The 23,785-nt window shown below is 39.3% G+C and overlaps 1 protein-coding gene across 4 annotated transcripts in view; it reads left to right on the top strand.

Annotated features, from left to right (window-relative positions):
• Positions 1 to 23,684, top strand: part of RBM33 (RNA binding motif protein 33) — a 100,197-nt gene extending 76,513 nt beyond the window's left edge. The window contains exons 16-19 of one of the 4 annotated variants that reach the window (XM_064703893.1): positions 6,270 to 6,473; positions 7,849 to 8,037; positions 19,076 to 19,164; positions 19,347 to 23,684. In XM_064703893.1, the coding sequence (XP_064559963.1) occupies positions 6,270 to 6,473; positions 7,849 to 8,037; positions 19,076 to 19,164; positions 19,347 to 19,395 (531 nt within the window). In that variant the 3' untranslated portion in view covers positions 19,396 to 23,684. The remainder of the gene's footprint in view (positions 1 to 6,269; positions 6,474 to 7,848; positions 8,038 to 19,075; positions 19,165 to 19,346) is intronic. The other 3 variants (XM_064703895.1, XM_064703894.1, XM_064703896.1) reach the window with 3 other exon arrangements.
• Positions 23,685 to 23,785: the final 101 nt, after the last annotated feature.

A 23,785-nucleotide genomic window follows, 5' to 3' on the forward strand; every position in this document is an offset into this window, starting at 1 on the left:
CTTTTCATACTCCATTAGGCAAGAGGATGCTCATCACATCATGGCTCACTGAAGCAGTGTAGCAGTGTCCTTTTATCACAGGAAGGGAACTATTTCTGCATTACATTTACTTATTGCTTAGTCTGGGTGCTCTTGCTTTGGTTAAGTTCAGCTTATACAAAAATTTTAGGCTGGGAAAAATAACTGAATCCCTGACCAGCACCAGAAGTGTCTTTTTTAATCTGGTGTGAACTGGCAATGATTTGGCTTTTTCATCACTTTTGTAGTCTGATGTAGCTTATTGCTGTGTGTACTTTCAGTCAAAACTAGCCCATTAATATGTCTTCAACCAGTTGTTAATGATGAGTTGTCTATTTGATAGAGTGGCATTTTCTAGCCCGGTGGGAGAGCAGTTTTCTTAACTACTGCTATTCTTAAAAAAAAAAGAACCTTTTAAAGGTCCTAGAATGCCTGGGAAAAAAAAAAAAAAAGGTCTCCAGGTGTTTCTCATTGGCATTTGACAGATTGAAAACAGATCTTCAGCTGTTCAGAAGCAGTGCTTGGTCATGTCACTCGGTTGTGGGATATTTGGCAAGTGATTAGGCTTCCTATTCCCAGGTCCCCAGTCTGTCAGCCAGCTGTAGCAAAGTGGTAAAGCACTGGAGCAGCAGTCAAAGAGAAATAGCTCATTATTAGGGGTTTGCTTCTAATATGTGTTCCTGATAATTATAGTGAAAAAATACTTTATATATTAGATGAAAATCACTGTTGTTCTATGTGGTTTTTGCCTTTTTTTTTTCTTTGTTATGTGAGGATCACAGCTGTCTTTGTAGTTGTCTGTTTCACTACAGTCATCTTCAGTATCAGTAAAAAGCAAGTTTGCCTATGCAAACCTATACAGCTCAGGAATAGTAATTTCTCTTCTCCTGAAAGTAAAGATGAATTTAATAACCAAAAGCATGTTTTCCTTCCCTAACTGCTGTGATACTTTAAAGGTGCTAATTTCTAGAAATATTGACTTGAACTGGTAACAGATGAAGGGTTTTTCCTTTCTTACAAGAAATCAATCACAGCGCAGTTTTGGACTGAGATTTCCTTACAAGATTTAAGTCTTCATCGTGCTACAGAGAATTTGAGTTGTAAAGCATCTCAGAAAAGCTGACAACATTTTGCTTCTCTGTGTTATTTTTACACAAATCAACCAGAGTTTATTTATTCCCTTATCCAGCATGCACATCCCTTTGCTATTGGACGATTTTGAATTAGCTTTACAAAGATTACATGGATAGAGCCAGCATTGTGGTGGTTAATAGAAACCTGTGCAGTGAGGTCTGTGGGCTGCAAGATCACTAACAGTGCCAATGACAGTGAAGTATGGCCTTATCGAAAGGAGAATTCATAAGAGGCTGCCCTGGGACACTGCACCACTGTCCTTCTGTGTATCCTGACAATGTTATCTGTCCTCTCAGTACGGAGTATCAAATGTCTGTCACGAGTACAGAAATTAATTTAATGTCACCTGAAGACATGCAATTAATCTTTTAGAGGTTTTCATAATACCTTTACAGAAAGAGTTGCCAGTTTGGCGGATTTGGATTTTGGGGTTTAGCAGAAGATAAGGAAAATTAATTTTTCATCAGGGTTAATACAAGCTAGCAGGGCCACAAAGGCTGAGAAAAATGGTTTGGGAATTTGTCAAGTGTTGTCACTCTAGAATAATGCTGCTTAACGTCTGATAGGTGTAATCAAGAGTTGAGATTTCTATAGAGGGGGATTAATCAATTTGCTCACTACAGAATGCAAGTTGGTGATACCATTCCTTCATGGGGTTTAAGAATGAAAATAAGATTTGATCTGTCAAATTGCAAGCAGCTCTGACAGTATCAATAGGCATTTTTATCAGTACATTTTAGAGCATTTGTTATAAATAAATTTGTCCTGCTAATGTTGGTGGCAAATAAACTTCATCTTCATCATAAAACTGTCATAATGGTTATGACAGATGTTCCAACTTGCTAAATTCAAGCAGTCCTTCATAGAATTCTGCTTGTAGAATTTGTGATCTCATATTTGACAGAATTCTTTCTAAGTTGCTCAAAACACAACACTGACTATATATAGATCTGTATAGTGAGAGGCTGATGAAAAGCAGCCTTGATAGGTATCAGTGGCCTGGTTCTAAAATCATGGCCACTGAATGGCATCAGTTCTTTTTGTTAGTCTAGTTTCAGGTCAAACTGCACATTCTTCCAGAGCAGAGGTTTGAAAAACATTCACTGTGTAAATCAAATTCTTTTACCTCAATCTTTTGAGCTTTGTTTATACACAGTATTTGAAATTAACTTGTTTTGGCGCTGCTCACAATCCTTCAGTACTTGAAATTTCAAAGATTCTTTTTATACTTTCCCCTGAACAGAACTCCTGCAACTTAAAAAAAGGCATTTTCATTACTCCAGCTTTAATTGAATAATAGAAAAGTTTCTTTTAAGAGAACTCTTTTCCTGGCAAGATCTTAGGAAGGCAGAACCTTTGTAGAACTTCAAAATTTATAATTTAGAAATTAGGTTATAAACAATAAGAGGAAAGAATTCTTCTGTCATTGATTTGCAGGCAAAGAATGAAAATTCATTTTCTGCTCAGGACTTTAGAGGAAATTTCAAGTATAAAATCAGGGCTTGTATCAGTCTGTCCCAGGTCTCTGTGGTTGAATAAGGTGTTCTACCTGGGCTCAGCATTTTGTACATCAAATTACATGAGACAGGCCATGATGATGAATAGATGCATCTCTGAAAAATTTAGTGCAGCCCTGTACATTGTGAAATACTCTAGGAAAGAAAATGTATTTTGACATGAGAAGGCTTAAAACTTTAATACCTCCCTCTTTTGCTACATGTTTAAATCTGGGGAAGGCAGTGATGTAAGCTGATGAAAAATAACAATACAGAAATTGTCCTTAGGAAAAGCAAAAATCGATTTAAGATGAGCTAGACTTGTGACATTTTAAGTAGGAGAGAAGTTAGCAATTTAGTTTCTGTGATTTAGGTGATTTGGGGTAGCTGCTGCAGTACAGCTTTAGTGGACTTACCTGCTTGTCTGTAATTTGCTGTGATGAGGGAACATCAGGAGTCAGCATATGTACAGTCATCTGTACAGCTGTATGTCCTTTCCTCCAAAATGTCAGTGTACTCCTCTGAGCAGGTGACCTGTCCATAATGTTCTGAGGTTTTGTAGCTTTAAGTCCAGAAGTTAAAAAGCTTTTTTTCAGGTGTTTTGCTTGACTTGGTTTCTTCATTGTTGTACCTGGAAAAGCCACTGCTTGTTGTCTTGCATGGAAGTGCAAAGAATGGTGGTGGTGGTGGTGAGAGTAATTCACCACTACATGGTTGTTCATTTGAGCTTGGATAGTGTTTGTCCTTGCACTGTGGTGTCTTTAACCACTGAAAAGGGAATTACTGCTGAAATGCTTCTTCTGGGTCGTTTTGCTTGTTGCCACGTGTCACTTAGCAGCCATGTTTGGTTTTTATTTCTTAAGGAAACCACCAGGTTTTTATCTTCAGTTGAAGCCAGACTGCCTGGAACAGGAATTAATGTTTTGCTGACTTGCTGAGCTCTGTTAGACCTGGGGCACCATGTCTGACTCACAGACCTCTCTGGAGAAGCAGTGCTGCAGTTTTGTCTCTGCTTCCCCTCTTCAAGTAATCTCAAAACCAGTAAATGTTCAGAGCAGTAATGTGAAAAAAAGGATTGGTTGATCCAGTTGCCTTTCCTTTCATTCTTTTTGCAGCAACAAGCAAAACTAGTTCTATCCCTTTTCTTTATTGTTTTCTGTAGGTTTTCTTATTTCTGAAATGGATCAAATCATTAAAAAGTCCAGAGCTTTCCACCTTTTCAGGCTCACAGAAGCATCTTGGTAGCAGCAAAGACCAGTGGTGGCATTTGAGACCCCAGCAGGGAACAAAACCCCATCAGATTTTTCATCAGTGCAGACCAATGTGGTGTGCTAATGCCTTTGACTCTGTTCACTTTATACAGTTTTATTTGGTGATAATTGAGCTTGGTAGTTAAATACTGGGTGGTTGTTGGCCATCCTAGGCTTTTATGTGAAATAATTATTTGCTTTTGAAGTTTCAGTAATGAGCATGTTGGATGTGTTTTGTACCTGAGGGCTTTGCTCTCAGATGCTCTTCCGATGTGCTGGGATCCTTTTTTGGTTTGGAAAGAAATGGTTGCAAATATTTATGGTTCTCACAGCAGGCATTTAGCAGAGATTAGATTTTAACTCCCAGTTATTGCTTTTAAATTCCTCCTAGAATTTTTTTTTTGTTCCTGTTAGTTTCATCATCTTCCAGCTGCTGTAGGGTTGAATAAAAGAAATTATCTGATCAAGGCATAGAGCTTATGGTGATGTTGATATCAGAACTAATAATAAAATAAGGATTTAATGTTGGTAAGGTTTTGTGTATATGTTCGGGTTTTTCAGGAGTGCTCTTGCTATTGTATTTTTGAATACAAATCAAAGAGAAACTGAGGGGAACGCTTTGTAATTTCTCACTAATTGCTGCTCTCAAAGGTTTATATACCAAACTTTCCATGAAGAATTGGTGCCATTCAGTTCAGCAGAGAAAAAAAACTGGTGATTAGAGGTGGAAAAGACATGCACATTTCTGTTGCTTTCTTGTTTTGGTCACTGTGGACAAATGCCATGATGAGCTTTAGGATTTTCCCTGTGACAGATTGTGTTTTGAGTTGTAGTGCAAGGAGGTTTGAAGCTCATTTGTCTGGGATTTGAGTTCTTGTGAAGTTGTAGCCTGCATATACTTTGTCATACAGAGGCCTTGATTTTGAGGTGTAAATTCTGAACTACTGAGCTATCAAACCTGAGACTGGCCCACATACCACAGATTATTTCTTACCAAATCTTAGTTGAGGCTTAGTCAACACTAAGCCTAGGTATTTCTTTTGTTTTTTTTTTTTAATGGAGACAATATTTTTCTTTAATGGAGACAATAATTTGTATTGTCAATGAAAATAATCTTGTTATTAGACCATAGGTTTATTCTTCTGCACCCTTGTGTTTTGTGTCCTTATCCTCGAGAAATGCCAGTTAGCATGAAAACCTCTGGTTTGTGATGTGTTACAGGTGCAAAAGGAGTTTTGTGAATATTCATGGGAAGGAAAAAAGAAAATCCTGTGTAAATAGAGGTGCTTTCGTAATATTTTAATTTTTTTTCTCTTAGACATGCATTCTCTTTGAGAGCTTTTGTGGGGTCACCAGAGGTTGGTTAGGGAGTTAGTCAGGGCCGTCCCCCTGCAGATAAATTGTTCATTAGTATTTGAGGTCTAAAGTTGAAGTCCTGTCAAGGCATAGATACTGCTGTTGAAACCATGCAATAATATGATGCACATCATGGATGCAAAAATACCTGGTCTTTTGTCAGACTCTGCTGGTTCATTCTCCATGGAATTTTCAGTGATTGTTCTAATCTGGACAGGCAGACACAAATTCAAGAATCATGTGTTTCTAGGAAAAAAGTGAACTGTTGGGCAGAGGCAGTGGAAAGGAATAATTTCAGTGCTTTGAGCTCATGGTTTTACTGTGCCTGATTGCACAAAGAGATGTTGTGGCAAGAGTTACCTTGGATGAGAAAGACACTGAGATGGTGTTTCACTGTGTTTATGGTTACAAATATAAGAGCTTTGTAAGGCAAACAAAGAAACACCTTGAGGAACTGTTCCAAGTACAGACAGTGTCCAAGGAAAGAGACTGCTTAAAAAGCTGCTGGTATAGAAGTTGAAGGAGGAGTGTGCACTTCAAAATAAGTACCAATTTTTTAACTAAAGGGAGGTTGGAGGCTTAAAGATGAGCAGAGTATTTTCCTGATTCTTCCAGCCTCCACAGTTCTTTGCTCCTCCTTCTGCAATGTGCATATCTCTAATTATATTAAAAAAAAAAAAAAGAAAAGAAATAAAAATATAACACACACCATAGTTCACACGTAACCTGGAAGGAAAAATGATTTGGAAACAGAAGTGAAAGCATGAAAAGACATGATTGACCATTGTAATTATAATAAAACCTGAAAAAAGCAAACTGTTCTTCAGCTGGCACAGATTTATTTTAGGCTGAAGTGCAATTTCCAGGCTGAGCCTTTGCACACCACAGCCACCAGTTTGCTTTAGCAGGCAAAGCCCTGGACACTCTCTGAACGAGCTGAATGTGGCAGGAGCCTGCTCAGGGCAGGGGTGTGCAGTGCCTGGACCCTGAGCCGCTGTTGTGTTGTTGATTTCAGCAGGGGGGAGAGGATGCTGGCTTTTTCCACCCCGAGGGCCAACCCCAGCGGCCTCAGCAGCCCCCGGAGCCGAAACAGCCGCCAGTGCGGAAGGTCACATTGACAAAGGGAATGCAGCAGCACCAACAGCAGCAGCAGGCACAGATCCATTCACCAGCTCCTCAAGGAGTCAAAAACATCCAGGGAATCCATCAAGCTAAAAAGGTGATTTTCAGATGCATATTGGTGCTAGAAGTTTCACTGTCTAGCTGTGTTGCTCTATTAATAACCGGCATTCTGTTTGTCAACTGCTAGCGCAGGGCTGCATGACCCAGGAGATGCATAATTGCATATAAAGCTTTTAATCTAGAGAGATTTGTTTGTACCCAGCACAGACTGGCAGTGCCTGCAGGTTGCTTCATCTGCTGATGTTCTGGCCAGCTCAGCACTCCCTGGGGAAGTGCATGTGTCCCGAGACAGCTACTGGAGGAGATGGTAACCAGTGTGCTTTTTAGCTTTAAAACCAAGTGGGTTTTTGAAGTTGTGCTTAAGATTTCATTTTGGCATTTCCTGCTTATGTAGGAGCACACAGTAACTGTTTCAGGATGCTCTTTGTTGGATCCCCAATGCTGGTATCACTCAAAACAGTTGGTGATCTTGTAACTTGATTTTTGCCCTGATCATGCACTGGTAGGAGGCAGGAAAGGGTCAGGGTGGCAGCAGTGTGTGCCTTCTCTGCAAGCTGGCACACTCCTTGAAGGTAGCTGGCATTTTGGCTTTTAAGTTAGTTCTTGGTTTTGAGCTGTTGGCCATAATCTTCCTGATTCATATAAGGATAAAGTTTTGTTGCAGATGTTGACACCTTTGAAAAATTATTACCAATCATAGGCTTTCCAGGTAGGAATCAAGAAACTCTGTTGAATGTTGACTCGGTGTTAAGTGTTAACTCTGTTTAATGTTTGTTACTCTGTTTCATTGTTATTTTTCCACTTTCTCACTGTTCAACATTTAATTTGCAGGAATTAAATCCATGCATTTCCTGCTCCAGAGTACAGGGGAGAGGAACTTTGAAAAGTTATTTTAAAGTTATTTAGCCTTATGCGAATAAAACCCAGAGTTGGTAGCAGTAGAGATTGAAGGTGCTTGAAACACTTTGCTGATCTTGTGATTACATTAAATTTAACTATGGGTTAAGAATAGAAGGAGAGGGATCACCTGTTGGATTTTTTTGTCCCAACAGTCCATACTCAAAATATGGAAGCTGAACACATGCTGCTAATGTGATCAGTGTTGAAAACTAGGTTATATATTTTTGTCTGAGATCCTCCACTGCGTGCTTGATCAATCTGTGCTTCTAGGATGAATGCAGAATATATAATTCATATATAACTTGTTATCCTGCTAAAAGAGGTTTGCATAAGCAGTGGAGGAATATGTCAGTAAGTGGCCTTTCAAATTGGCAAACAGCAGCAAGCTGTTTTAAATCAAGACTTTAATCAAGTCTTCAAGTAAATAGCCAACTTTTATATCCTCTGTCAAGTGCAGCGCACAGAGTCAGTGGGTAAGTAAATCAAAATACTGTTACTTTTGTTGTTGGCAGGTCATTATGCACGGCAGAGGCAGAGGAGTAGCAGGCCAGATGGGCCGAGGACGCCTGATGCCAAATAAACAGAACCTGCGAGTGGTGGAGTGCAAACCTCAGCCCTGTATTGTGTCAGTTGAAGGGCTTTCTTCATCAACTACTGATGTCCAACTGAAAAACCTGCTGATGTCAGTGGGACCCATTCAGGTAGGTCAACCTTGGTTTATCATTTTTGTGCCAAAAGGCTTTCATTCCAGAAAGCTCAATTAATTCCCTGACACTAAGTACAATGCGTGTTTATTGGTAATTTATGTTTGAAGGCACCCCCACCCACACAAGCTACACCTAGTAGCAAAGGAAAGCACATGATGATATTGCAGCACAGGAGGCACAGTTGGATTTTGTTAACCATCACATTCCTGCTGCAAAATTCTCCTTCATTTTGGAGTTCCTCTGTTATTTTCATAGGCAATACAAGCCTGTCCATTCTGTGAGGTTGTTAAAGCCAGATGGTCATATCAGAGCAGATGTATTTTGGGTGCTGTCCTTGTTTACTGTTGACTTGCACCTACTCTCCTTTTTGACATTTACCTTTTCCTGTCACTGCAGTCCTGGGATACAAGCACCTGATGACCTAGAGGACATTTTATACTGTTTAGCATCCTCCACTTTTTCAGTCTTCTTTGAAGGATTTTATTGATCCTTAATTTTTTAGAAGGTTCTCTTCGTTAGGGGCCTGTGGGCAAGGTTATGACATGCACACACTTGTATCTGCTGTGCAGCTTCTGTTCACAAACTGCCTCCTGGAACTGATGTGTCAGTTAAATGACTTGAGGAAAGCAGGAGGTTTTCAAAGCAGTGAAAGGCTTAGGAGGCCCTCTCTGACTTATTGTTACTGCATTTAAAAATATCAGTCAATGAATAATGAAAAATACAGGTGAGAAATGTTTTTCCTTTTGACAGGAACAGCATTTTCAGACAAATGCAATGCATGAATTGGAGGTGTTCTGTGAGAATTCTTTATTACTAGGATCATCTCTCTGTTGCAAAACAGACTGCTCTCCTAAAAATGAACATTCTGCCTCACTTGTTCCTAATTTAGTAAATGGAATAATGCTGAATTATTTACGTCATCAATTCAGAGAGGTTTAATTTGTTTGGGAAAGCAAAACTAGCCTCACAAAATACTTTGTGCCTTTGTGTTCTGTAGTACTCTAGGAAATTATTCATACAGTTCCAAAGCACATTTATTCAGTGTTTACTTGCTAAATCTTGCATGAGAATATTAGAAGGAGATTAATAGAAACCCTGCAATGAAATCTCACATTTGAGAGAAGTTATTGAGAATGTGCTAAAAAATTTATTCAGTACTTGCTGTTTCATAGCATACTCCAAACCCTGGTCTCTCAATTCAATGTCACAGACCAATTTAGAGGGATGTACTTACAGGAGAAAAAACAGTGACTAATTTTCTAGTGGGATTTGATGCATATCTATGCCCTCCAGAACTTGTATTCTTGCAGCAATATAACTGTGCCTTTGGAAATTATGCTTTCTGAATCATCATCCATTTTCCTTACAAGAAATCTAGAAGTAGTGCTTCAACAAGATGTTTGAATTTAGCTAATGATGCAGAATGCTCTTGTGCTAATTCTGCACTTGAATTTCAAGTCTGACTTGTAGAAGGCTGGAAATTCCCTGGCTTGTTTGAGACTAAATGATGTTTCACAAGTACAAATGGTGAGATATGCAGGAAAAAAATGATGCTATTGTAGGAAGAATATGAGTCTGGCTCCACCATCTGTAATACTTAGCTTTTGGATTTTGTTTTGTAATGGTACTCTGAGAAGTGGCACCACAGAAGTGTTAATGCACCAAATGAGGAGAAGGCAGTAACAATTTGACTTGAAGGACAAGAATGGAAAACAAGAATGTTTGAAAATCTGCATTGTTGCTGTCCACAGCAATTAGTTTTATAGAGGTGGTGCTAGATTTTCAAAGAGGTCAATATCCTGAAGTACAAAAGTGGATTTTCTCCTGGCTGTAAATTAATGTTTTAACTCCTGTTTGTGCTCAATGCTGCACAAAATCTTCTGCAGCTGGGAGGGTCAGGAGGCTCTGATAGCAAAGGAAGACTCAATTATTTCCTCATTCTTCCTTTAATATGTGTTTCATGTAAGGGACATTGCTGGGAGGAGTGCTGAAGGGAGCTGCTGAAGGAGAGCCCAGCAGTGGCTGGAAGGGCTCCTTCCATGAAGGTTTTGGGGTTCCTGTGTGAGGACAGTGTGTGTGGGAGGCATGGACCACACAAACAGATCTTGGATATGCACAGCTCTGGTCCTCCAAGATGAAGTGTTGCAGCTTGATGGACTGAAATAGGAGGGATTTGGGGAGATGGCAGTTGTGAGAAAACAGCAAGCTGTGAAATTCTAGCTGCTTTATTTGAAATTAGGCCAAGATGCCCAGGTTTTTAGATTATTTCTGATGGAGCTAAAGAAATAGTAAGGGAAGGGAAAGGAGAGTCAGTTCTATCTGACTCAGTCTTTAAGATGTAGAATATCCTGTCTTCAGCTGTTGACTATATTCACCAAAATTTTCCTTAAGGAACTGAACCCTTCTGAGATGAAGATTTTCATTTTATTTGTCTTCAGGGGAAATAAGTGTGTTGAACTCACAGTTATTTTTTGCAATTGTAAAGGGAATTTAAATCTGAATCAAAACTTTGGGAGTTCTCTTCATGCCTGGATAGTGTCTTGAAATGACACATATCCACCCCCCAAATGCCTGATTAAAGGTAAGGATTCACAAACCGTGGGACAGAGTTAAACATACCTCTCTGATGTTAAACAAGCTCCTTGCTTTAAAGCAGCATGCAGACACAGCTCAGAAATCTGGGTATCTCGTGTTTCAATTTCTGCTGCAGTCAAGATTTGAAGGTGGGAGTGGATGAGACGGAGCTCTCAGAGAGGAGGAAGAAATCCAAGGAGCTCCTTGCTCTTTGACAAGAGGAACAGACCATGAGCACTTGTCCCAGCTGGTAGAGGAGCTCTGCTTCATCTTCACCTTGCATGCTGGGGCATCTGTAAAGCAACTGATCCCACACCAGCTCTTGGTTCCAAATATCCTGAATTTGTTACAGTGTGATCATCCTATGTATCTTCCCTCAGAAAGTGAATCTTTGCTGGCATAACAGTTTGAAGTTGTGGAAAAAATCTATAATCAATGGAGTTAGCAGGGAGGAAGAGATTACTTTGCTTTTCTGGGTCCAAAAGGCCTTGGGGTTTTATTTTAGCTTTTTCTTGTCAGTATCACTCTCAAGGTACAAGAACCTTGGGATGGGAAGTTAAAAACTTCCCTCCCTTTATGATGTTCAGTGCTCCCAGCTTTGTCAGCTGGGACAGCTTTCATTGAGCTGTCTGTGAGTCACAGTTTGGGAATAACTGGGCAAGCATAAGACAGGATGGGGGAAACTTAGAGTTGAAGTTGGAAATTTGGCATTTTTCCCTTCCCATACCCTAGAAATGGAGGAAATTACCTTTTCCCATGTACAACCTTTGAAATACCTTCTGTTGCCTAATCACTGAAAACTCTTTAATTCTCATCCCTGCTTCACTAAAGGTGTTATTAACATAGGAAAAAAAAAACCATTAAGATTCTCAAGACATTGAATATAAGAAAATCTTTGGGGCTCCAGGAACGTCCCCTTTGTTACAGCTGCCTTTTACAACTCAAACATGATGAAATTAGCACAAGTGCTTCCTTCCAGCATGCACTCTGCTGTCACACTCTTTCTGGAGAGGATGGGCTTTCAGAAGCAAATAATATACCTCCAGTAAAATATCATTACTGATTCTAAAATATTTACATGTTATAAATAAAATTATGTATTCCAAAGTGTTGGAAAGTTCAGGAGATTTCTGTGCACATCACCAAACTAAAGCCTCCTGAGAATGGTGGTGGAGCAGTGACATTCAATGCGCATCCATCCAGAACCACTTGATAAAGTAGATTACTAATAAGTTGCAAAGGTCATGAGAAACAGCACTTGTATTTTTCTTTTGTTCTCTTGAATTCAGGTTTAATGTTTATATTGTTTAAAGAGAGTTGTGTTCAGCTAGTTATTGCCACCCTCAGATGAATTGAGTTTTTTTGGGATGGTGGCAGATAGAGTAGACTGTTTTCTAGATCTCCCGAGAATTTGAGTACTGAGGGAATTATTTTATGGAGGTGTTCCATCATCATCATCATAATCTTTAATCATGTTTTCTTACATCATATAGATGCAAACATAAAGCATCAGTACAAAATCTCAGTATATGTGAGGATTTAAGATTATAATTTCTGATGCTTAAAAAAAGAGGACATGGGAAAGCACACTGTTGTATATCAGAGGTGAGGAGAATGTTGGGATTGTAGGTGTACTGTGAGTAGTTCTACAAATGAGGATTTTGTTCTGCTAACACTGTCACTTCTGGTATGGGAAAGGAAAAGCATTTCCAGTGCTAATGTGCCTGGCTTGGCTTTCCTGGAGTGACAGTGCTACCTAGTGCTGGGCTGCTGTAAAGGCAGCCCCAGCCAAACCTTTAAATCCTATTTTACACATACCATTTTCTTTTTATCTTGACATTTTTATTTTTTATTAAATAATTAAACCATATATCCCTATATTATTCAAATCACTTATCATCAATACATTTTCAATTAACCTTCCTCTCTATGTCCTAGTATCAAAAACAATAACCAACCATCGTCATCATTCCATAACCACCTCAGAACTAACCCCTCCCAAAAAAAACCAAATAAAAATTAAAACCATGAACATAAATCATCAATCAATCATCCAAAGAACAGCCTTTCCCTTCATGACACTTTGCGTATGGAAAGAGAAAGCTGAGTACTTCTAAGGGCAAATAATGGGAAGTCAAAGGTGTCAGAAAAGCAGAAAGGAGGAACAGAAGGTGGAAGAGATCAATTGCAACAGCTGAGGGTGAAATAAATACATTCTGTCCCAGCCTCTGTGCCTGCTGGTAGTGGCTGGGAAGTGTCAGTGCCAGGAAAGATCCTTCAGGTATCAGGAGACTGTGAGGACAATAAAAACATGTCTGCATTTATTGATGGGAGGGAAGAAAAAATAGAATCTGGTTGTTCTGTTCAGAAAGTGCCTGCTGTGCTGCTGTTTGACTTGTTGCAGAACAGCTTGGATCACACACTGGAGATGATGTTGGCTGGGGAAGTTTGCTTTCTTTTTGCACAGACCTGGTTTTTAATAGTTTGTATGAACTGGCATCCCTAATCCCAAACCCAGTGGTGAACTGGATGTGTGGCCTGCTGGACAGTGCATTTACTTCAGTGAGAGAAATTAAGTAAAAGAGGAAACCTTCATTTCCCATGTATCTCCTATGGCTGAAACAAATGCCTGCTCCAGTCTCATTCCTACCTGCTTGGTTTTCATCTCCCAGTGCTCTCTTATCTCCCTTTTCACTTCTTACTCTCTGTGTAACCTCTGGGAGTTCTGGAGTCCTGCATTCTGCAGTCTCTGCTTTGTACTTGAGGATGTCCTGCTGTTTGTCTCAAGGCCCTTGGTTTTGCAGTGGAGCTTTACTAGACATTAATGTGCTGCTCTGATCATATTGGCTATTTCAGTATTGTACAAGTAAGTGCAAATCTAATTACAGACCTTGGATAGAGGAGAAATTTGAGGGCATTGTAGATCTTCAGGCCTAAGGAAATATCTTCAGAGGAAATGGTCCTTTTATGATATTCATGCTTTAATCACTGGTAAAAGTTCAGTTGCAGAAAAAGCCAGAGCTGCTGATTATTTTTTGGTTTTGAGTCTAATAGTATGTTTTAAACCATACTATTGTATTGTTATGTATTGCTTTTACTTGTAAGCAAACTCTCAATCAAGAGTATGATTATGAAATACTGGCTTCTTGAATTTTCCATTCACCCTAAGATCTGCATCTTTCCATGGCAGTTCCTAAGCAGAAAAAGAAGTCAGTCAAGATCAATATGAGCTCTGTGCTTCCTAAATCTCTTCCATGTAAAATACTCTTCCTCAGTCTAAACTAGCATCTTATTTTTAATGCTAGAAATATGTCAGAATGTAATCTCTGTCCTCCAGAGTCAAACATGCTCAGAATCCCTGTGACCTCAGGCTGCTATCAGGAACTGCTGCACAGTAGATCTGCACAGCCAAATCTGAAGTAACCAGTCACTTGAAATCCCTTGGAAGTTATTGTGTGTATTGTCAATCCTTTCCACCTGAGTGGGTCCCAGAAGAGGTTTTCATCCTCTGGTGAACATTTGACTAGGTCAACTTAAAGAGAAGATGTGAATGAAGTTGTTTTCTCAGAGCTGTGACATTTGGGAGGATTGTGGTATTTCAGTTTAGGGGCTCATTGGAGGTTCTGGTGTTGCAGTAGGGAAGTCTCCTGTGGAGGAAGGGTGAGAGCCCTCCCAGTAAATCAGGTGATGCTCACTAGAACCAGCTGGTCTCCAGAGGCAGAGCTGCATCCACCCTGCCTCCCACCACTGCCTTTCAAAATCTGTAGGTCACAGAATAATACCAAACTCTGATCAAATTCCTATTGAGGTGTCATGCTTTGGAAAACATAGAACCATGTGTTTTGTCATTGCAGTGGAGATCATAGACCCAGGATTGCTGTAGGAATGTTTGTTCTGTGAAAAGGAGAGAGCAGCTGGCATTAGTTGTGTGTGGTGCTGCCTCAGGTCTAAGAACAACACACTGAATTACTTGTTGAGAAATGGGTGCTGGATTTGCGTGGCTGTGTTTTTGTAGTGGGGAGCTACAGGGATGGATTCTGTGAGAAGCTGCCTGAAGGTTCCCCTGTGTCTGATTGAGCCACTGCCAACCAACTCCAGGATGGACCCAGCACTGCCTGAGGCTGAGCCCATCAGCAGTGGTGTTTGTGCCTCTGTTTTCAAATAATAAAGTGTTTTCAAAAAGGGAGAGGGGCTATTGAGTGTTATCACTGAAAGAAAAAAAAAACAACAAAACAGCTGCCAAATTATTCAAAAAGGATGAAGAAGTTTAGGTGTGTTTAACTAGCAAGGTAACATGGTTAAGATTTGTAAAATGAATTAATTTTTTGATGTATTTTCCTAGCTTGTTTGTTTGAAATGAACAAAAGCAGAAGCTGATGGAGTAAGTCTTTGAGATAATGCATTGAATATTTTGGGATAATGAAGTTCAACAGGACACACAAGGAAGTTTTCTTCTAACTGTAGCTGTTAACATCATCCAGATGTAGGATCAACTCTAAACTGCAAATCACCCCAAATGTGAAAAGACAGAAATAATCCAGTAGGATGAGTATGCAATAGTTTTGCTTCAGTTTTCTCCTGACGTGGAACTCTTAATTTCTGTGCCCAGCCCATGGCCTGTCTGCTCAGGATGGGATGGCAGCAGCTCAGGCTCTGCCCCTATGGTAAATGTGTTGTGTGTTTTATCGTCAATATTCTTAAAACATAAAAGTCAGGGCTTAGGGAGTTAAGTGAGTAGGAAGGTATTGTCCCAAAATCAGAACATAAATAAATCTCTGTTAGCTGTATGCATAAAGTTCACACTTGCGAGTTATGATAGATGAGGATTTGTTTGAAAACACAGCAAAGATGGTGGCATTTCAGATCATGGTCACATCTTCAGAGAAACTTAGCTTAGTGCTTGTCTCTTGTTAAAACAGAACCAGAAGGGGTTTTTATCTATGCCCAAGGAAGGTGTATTTACCTCATGTAACTTAACAAACATGAAGTGATCATGCATCATTTTTGCTGACATAGTCTGAGTGCAGCAGAGGCTGAGAATTTGAATCAAACCCATTTAAATTTTTTTTTTTTCAGACAGTTTCCAACCGGAGCAGTATTGTTTGTGCAACATTAGTTTAGCCCTTATTCTTCAGTCCTTAATTCTCAGTGTTAAATCTAGGCATGTGTCACTGCAGCAGTTGAGAAGATGCTGCCTTACCCCAGGCTGGGTGATGGGTTGTGTTTAGGCAGTTCAGTGAAGGATCACATGGATAGATTTTTTTGTTTCCCTAGTTGTATTGACCAGTGAAATTAAATCTGATAAAGATGCTTTTCAGTAAACTTACAAGAACTGATGCCTTGTTGACAAAGCAGTTGAGTATTAAAATGCATTTAGTGTTTTGATTGCTTTTGAGGCATTTTTTTTTGCTTTGGAAAATAAAGCAGTAATACAGTGTAAGAACACAGTACCCAAACTAGTCAGTTGAAAGGCTTATTAATTCATAAGAAAGTATAAATAAGTTATCTATAATGATATTTAGATGCTTTGCCTAATTTTGTTAATAAGTCTGTGTTACACCAGAATGTCTTCCTTTAGTCAATTTTTACATGCTAATTACTGAGAAACTTGTTAATAATTCATCATCATGCTTGTATAAACTGCAAAATCAAATTTTACTTTTGCGCCTCTCCAGAATATTAATGCAATAATATCGCAGTTCTTGTGGGAAAAGTCACCAAAAAAAAGCAGCTTCTCTTCTTCAGTTGATCACAACAGGAGTCTGGAGCATAAAGCATTGGGAGAATCTGCTGTGGTAGTTGAGTGAGACCTGACATTGTGGGGAGGATCAGTTTGGCAGCAGGACATGCAGGGTGCATCCCTGGGTTCTTGTACAGCTCCTCTTGTTGAACTGTTCCCTGAAATATTCATCCTTTCAGTGATTCAAACAGGTTTTTCTCTTATTAAAAGTGTTGACTTCTTTGAACACAACAGATTTTTTGTTTGTTTTCAGCTGTAATTCAGAGATACTTTTGTTGGCAACTCTTAAAGTTTGTTCTTTCCAAATCTTACTTAAAGGCTGTGTTTAATTTTTAGTTCTTCAAAGCATAGTCTTTAGTGATAGGACTTAGTTAGTTCATGGTTCTTTCTTTTTAGCAAGAAAAGTTGTGTCAAGAAAACATGTGTTAAGATCTAGTTCTATAAATCATAAAAAAGTGAGATCACTAAGGGGGGAGAACACAGACTTCAGCATCTCTTGTGACTTATTCCTGCAGATAAACCTGCAGGTGAATTGAGCTTCTTGTTGGTAAAATGTGCTTAACTGTTGCAAGAGCATTCTGATTTTAAAAGAAATAAAGATCATCCTCTGAGTGTTTTTTTTTTAAAGCTAAATCCTATTTCTACCAGCTCAGAAATTGAGAAGTTGCAGTGACTTAGCTGTACCTTTTCATCATAGCAGCTTTCCAAAAACTATATAATGCAAATTAATCTTCTGATGCTTATCACATTTGCTGAATCCTTTAACTTTTACTCAGCTTTCACTTTGAAATCACAGGCTGGTGGAAATACTAGACATCTGTGATTTTGCTGGAGAGAGGAAAGTTTCCTATCAGTTAGAAGAAGGTGCAAAATTAATTGCTTCAAAATCACAGATAGGTAAGTTACAGAAATTGGCAAAGCTGAATTGTCAGGCTTAGATACAAAGAAATTGGACTTATCAGGTGCCATGGCTCTTGTTAAATACACATTTACCAAGAGAGTCTTATGTGTTCAAAAAAGATAGAAGTAGACAATTTTAATAGCAAATTTCATCTAGGCATATGACATCTTGCTTAAAATGCTCCATTAGATTGGATGAACAGGGAACAGATAAGTGGGATTAAAAATTCTGTAACTAAGAGATACCAAGGTGTGTCACCCTCAGAATGTGTTGAGTGGGATTGTATGTTGTTTCACAAGGAATCCTTGCTTTCTCCAAAGATCTGTGGTGCTCTTTTAACAGTCTAGATGGTGATACAGAATTTTTGAAGGTAAAGTTTAAAATCCTGAAGACTGACCATCAGAGGGCTGGAATCTTCCAAGTGTGGGGGATGCAGCTGAGTTCCAGGCAAAATACAGGAGCAAAGAATTATGTTTATATTATCCATCAGGGGATCATAATCTAGAACAGTTTTAAGGTGTCCATATACATGCATTTGTCTCTGTGTCTGTGTGTATATGTATATCTCAGTGTAAAACTCTATTGCCATTATGTAGAAACTCAGAGAAAAGTAGAATGTTAATAATTCTTTATTCTGCATCCAAAGCTGTAAGAACAACTAGAAGTTGAATCAGAACAATTCTGCCTTTAATGTGCTGCAGTATAGGCTATTAAACATCCAGAACTTTCTGTGAGATGTTGGAATCACTGTGGTGCTGTGAAATTTCGATTGAAGCCTTCAGATCTGTTTTAACCTCATTACTCTGAAATCTCTGGCCTCTGTTCACAGGCAGCAGGATTTCAGGATCATATTTCCATCCTGAGTATTCTGTGGTGCTGAATAATTGCTGGATGTTCTCACTGACTGTTGGATATGTAGCTATTTAATGTGTGAATCTTCATCTTCTTAAATTCCTCAAGTGTCTTTTTGAAAGTTTTTCTATTATAACTGAAGTGCTAACTCAAAGCATAAGCTTTAAACTTCATAGGTGTGATAACACCTCTTAACCAAGGCCACAGGGCTGCTCTCTGGGGTCAGCCTGACCTGCTGCAAGCAGGGAATAAGGACAGGAGTTCTGCAGGGTCCTGCCTGAGGTGTGCAGGAGCTTTGGAGAGCTCAGTACTGTGCAGGGGGTTTGTCAGAGCTGGAGCTTTGTGAACTGCTGCTCTCAGGGTTGGGAGGCATGTGTCAGATGGACTTGTCTGGGAGATGTGTGTTGTGTGGAGGACTTGGGTGTGGTGACCTAACCCATTTCACTGGGGTTTTGTGGTGGTGTCTGCCAAAAGCTGGCCACTTGTTTTATAAAAACTGCATGAGGATGTGCAGTTGAGAGAAATTACCACTTTTTTCTGTTTCTGCCCTGCCTAACCTGTGGAGAGCCCTGATCCCTTAATGTACATCAGGTAAACGACTCCAGGTGCTGTGGGGGCAGTTGAGCTCTGACCAGTTGAATGCTTCTTACTTGGTGGGAGTTTGGCTGTGGGGTTTGGCTTATCTGCTCTTGAATTGAAGATTTGTCACCTTTGCTTAACAAGTGATAGTCTGGGTTTTCCAGGTGGTACAGTTCCTTAAAGCACCGACTCAAACACAATCAGCTGGGACCCTGACTGCAGTCTCAGAAGTCTCTTTCCAGTCTATTCTTTTATTGCACAAAAAAACCCCACAAATATCTTTCTGAATAAAGAAATACAGCAAAATTTCAGTTGATTTCATGCTGTTTTGAAGTGGATCTTGAAGTGAATATTAAAAATATGTTCTGACTCTTTTGTCTCTGCAGAGTTTACAGATGCTTCCTCAGCAACGGAAAGCCATAGCAAAGTTCAAGGAGCCAGCACATGCTTTAGCATTTCAACAGAAATTCCACAGGTAAATAATTAAGCACTGCTGCCACCATGGGTCCTTCCTTCCTTTCAGAAGATAAAATCAGTCTCCTCTGGCTCAGTGTTTCTTTAATCCAATCAAGCATCTGTTGATTAGTGACCTTCATGGAAGCTCCATGCCCAAATCAGTCTGAGCACCACATTTAACTTTCTTTTAACTTTTAACAGGCACATGATAGATCTGTCCCACATCAACGTGGCACTGATTGTGGAGTGATGTCTGCTGAGAGAAGCCCTGCACCAGCCTCAGTGTACTGTGGAGCTACAGACTCACAGAGGAAAATCCATCGGGTTGGAACCCTGTCAGCTCAGTCTGTGACTGCTCTGTTGAACTCCAGAAAGCACCAAGGTGACCTCCAGGAGAGGTGAATTCGAGAGGATCTGCAAAGGTGGAATTTGTGTTCAGTTTCTTCACATTCTGTTATAACCACATGGAATTATAGAGGTTTTTTTTTCCCAAAATGCTTTTGATGCATGTAGACATTGTTCTTCAGGATCCTACTGTGTGACCACAGTGACTTGAGAGAGAACGGTTACAGCGAAAGATTTGAAAAACTTTCAAAAGAATAGCAAAGAATATTTGATAATGGTTGCTCTTATCTTCAGTGCAAGGTATTTGAATGAAAACTCATTTTTCTAAACAAATTAGTTGCATTGTATACCTGAGAGCACAGAAGGTATTCTTGCATAGATTTGAACATGGTCTGCTTTGCTGAATAGCAGTTTGCTGAGAAGCTTTGGAGGTGACACTGGAAAATTGTAGTTTTGATCTTTGTAAATAAGTCTGTGCATTTTTCTATTCCAACATAGACTTCCATTTTCTCTTTCCAACTCCACTTATTCTATAAAACCCTGTGTAGGAGGAATAACACTGCTGTATTTTCCCTTGGTTTTTAAAAACAAGGATTTACCCTTCAGTAGCATCGTGGGCTAGTGAACTCTTGAGTTGTAATTAGGTTGTTTTAAATAACTTTGCCAGATGCAAGGAAAAATAAGTATTTGGTGGGTCACTTCAAAAATGTTATGCAGGAGGAGTGGTGCATTCCTGATAGTTCTTCTGGCCTAGTGTTTCATGGTTGCCTCATGTTTTGTTTTGATCAGGTTTTTTTTCTTTGAGATTTGTTTTGTCATTAATGCTGAACCATAAGAAACCTGTAACTGAAGGGACTTGTTTTGATGTGGTGTTCCTGATACATAAAGGACTATAAGGACATTGTGAATCTCCTGATGAACATGTCAGTTCCCAAAAATGCCATGAAAACATTATGGAGCATATATTTTATTCAAAGTAAAATTCATAATATATCCTTTTGGTTAGAACCATCCAGACGGGGTTGCCAAAGTAACAATTTTTTCAGTTACTTCTGAATAAACTTATTCAAATGTCATCTTTATATTGGATTCCAGTTTTTATGAACATTTCCTTAGTTTTAGACCATGATGTTTTGCTTCATGCTTTATTTTAGGAATACTCTTAAGCACTCCACCTACTTTTTGAAGGGGGGGACTGGCAGAAATGTAGGTTTGTTACCAGAGTGACTGCAGAAGAATTTTATGGGTATGAAATAAAAGATCTGCAAATGGGGTCCAAAGTAGGCATGCCAAGCTGGAAGGGATGAGCTAAGCAAATTTATGGAACCTTTTTAAAATAGTTTTTTTTTTTTTTTTAATTATTTAATGGCACAGATACCTAATTGGCTTTCTTCCACTTTTGGTCCAGATTTTCAATTAAGTAAAAGTTACCAAAAATAATGAGGGAATAAGTACTGATAAAAGACTTCTAGGTAGACCTGCTCTCTGTTCATTGAAATAATTTAGAATAACATGGTGCTTAGGAAATATTCTTTAAATCCATTTAAAACTTAGTGACAAGACACAGTAACAGAATGAGAATCTTTTCATGGAGGCAGGGTTTACAGCCACCTGTATAATTCCTGCATAATGTTTAATGACAGCCCCAGTTGCTGTACATGAAGTGCTGTTAGTGCTTGAGGGTAGAGGCAAGCCCAGGACAGAGCTGCAGGTAGGAAATGCCCAGTGGGACCGGCCCCAAAGGCCTGCAGAGTGCTCAGCCCCAGGCTGTTTAACTCCTCACACCGTTTGCTCTGGGACCCCTGCACTGCCTCCTCAGGTTATGTCACTTTCATTGCTAAGAAATACCTGGTGATCTTTAAAACAAGGCATTGAACAGTTGCTCATCCCCTGTTAGGGAGCAGCTTCTCTGCAGTGAGCAGGACAAGGAGACATCTCAGAGTTACAGTAGTGCGTGCCTGGAAATCTGGGATTGATGCAACTCCAGACAGGCCAGCAGCTGAGTTCAGCACTAGGAACATCTGCAGTTGATCAGCTGTCCTGTCAGAAGCAAACATTATTGGGGTTAGAGGGTTTCTTGGAGCCTAAGAATATGGGTTTGATTCAAAAGTCAAAGAAGTTTGTAGAAACGCTCCTGCTTTGGGTTTTGAATCCATCCCAAAGAGCCTGAGGTTCAGCCAACTTAAGTTTTAAAAATTTTTATTCAGTTGGGTTTTTAAATTTTTTTTTGAGACAATGTGTGGCTTTGGAATAAAGGCATGAAATGGCCTCATATCTATTTAAATGAAGGAGTGACGTGAGCAGTGCCTGTTTAATGAGTAGATGCATCCTCTTTAACAGCAGTTGCAGAAGATTTATGCTTGTGCATAGACAGGGTATGGGTGGATTGCTGGGGATTAATTCAGCTGCTTACTGCAGTTCCTGGGTACCTTCCTCCATGTAAACCTACCTTATGTATGTATGTCTATATTTGTTTTATTATACACATACATACATACTCACTCCCTGTGTTGTCACCATTTCTCTCTAATGTCCTAAAAAACTCAGTAGCAAAAGTAGCAGTTAGGTGAGTCATTTTTTGAAATGTTTGTGTTCTCTTACTTCTCAAATCACAACTTAAAAGTGGATTTCTTGGCATTGATTGGTTTGGATGATACAGCTCCTTTAGATCTATTTGTTGTCTCCTCCCAAAAACACCCAAAGGAAGTAGAGGTAAAGCTAGACAGACGTGTTCTTGATGTGTTCTCTTCCAGCACAGAGTTAAATCTGAGCATTTTAAGTTAACTTTCTTGGAAGATCTGTTGCAACCATTATCTTGTTCTTTCTTTGTAGTGAATTCACAATACAATGCAAAATGGAAAAAAAAAGAGAAGGCATTTAATGTAGTATGTAAATATTGACCTTTTAAAATTAAAATGCTACTCAAAGTGCTTACAGTCAACCACATCTTAGCTATTTGTTAGTTTTTTGTGTTGTCTTATCTAAATTTAAATGGATATGGTTCCATAAATGTTGATGTGTTTTTGTGTATATCTTCAAATTTTTATAAAGATGCTAGTAAGTCAATACATATATCCTGATCTGTGTATTATTTGTTCAGTTTTTATTAGCATAATTTTATAATTATTTAAATAGGCAACTCCAGTAGGTGGTTATATGAAGTCAGCTTTTCTTTTTTTTTGAAATTATTTCATTTCCATCTTGTACCACTGGAAAGTTCACTTTATAACTATTCATATTTTGCCTTGACTAAAATATTGAAGTACCCATATGATCTGTGGTATTTTAGTTGAATGTTCTACTTTTTTTTTTTTATTATTAAAAAACCCTAAAACAGCTCTGTCCTTTAACTTCTGAGGGGAAACACTGTCAGACCAAGGCACGGGGTCTCTCTGGGTTTGTTCCATTGTGCTGTTTGCAGGTACAAATTTAGGTCTGTGGTGTAATACTGTCCTCAAAAGTTGGGGCTGTTTTGGTTGCACAGTTTGGGTTTCACATGTGGGGCAGGTTGGTGGCACGTTGGTGCATCCCAGTGTTATCAGTGCCACCCCTTAGCAGTGCCACCCCAGCCTGTGGTGTGGTGCTCAGGGTCCTTGCTGCAGGCAGGGGCACCAGGACAGCTCTGTAGCATTTCCATAGCCAGAGGGGTGCTGTCCTCAGCCCACACAGATCCCCAGTGTGGCTTTGGGAAGCAGGAGTGGATCCAGGCATCCCCTCTGCATGCTATCCTTGGATATCTAGTTTATCCCCCTCATTTAAATCTGAAGGTTTGCTTCAGGTTTCTGATTTTTTGTAAAGTCCTTCCAGCCTTTAAAATGCCAAGCAGATTGAGCATTTTAATTCACTAATGTTAGGTTTCCTCTGCAAGGACACAGATGAGAGTAAAACTGAAGGTTATTTCAGAATAACCTTGGAGGTCCTCAAAATTGGTTTTTTTTAACGTCAGCTACTGGGGATAAAAACAAACTCTTTTACTTGGTGCTATATTTTTAATCTTTTTTTAAACTTAGTATTTTCTTATCTGTGTAGTTTGAAATGATGCAGTTTCCCTGGAAGCTGTTGCAGGCACTTCCTGCTCCCATTATCTGTGTGGCTGTATGTGTGTGTGGGTGTGTCACCCTTGTACCTGGGCTGAGAGGGGGTGGGAGGCTCTGGGGGTTCTTTTGAGAGTTTTTTTGGCTTTTTTTTCTTTTTTTTTCTTTTTTTTTTTTTTTTTTTTTGGGAGATACCCTGCATTTGTCCTCTGGCATAGTATTGTGCTTTTCCTGTCCTTTGTGTAGCACTGTGTCTATGAT

The sequence above is a fragment of the Zonotrichia leucophrys genome, chromosome 2 (assembly GCF_028769735.1).
Source record: "Zonotrichia leucophrys gambelii isolate GWCS_2022_RI chromosome 2, RI_Zleu_2.0, whole genome shotgun sequence".
Classification (NCBI taxonomy): Eukaryota; Metazoa; Chordata; class Aves; order Passeriformes; family Passerellidae; genus Zonotrichia; species Zonotrichia leucophrys.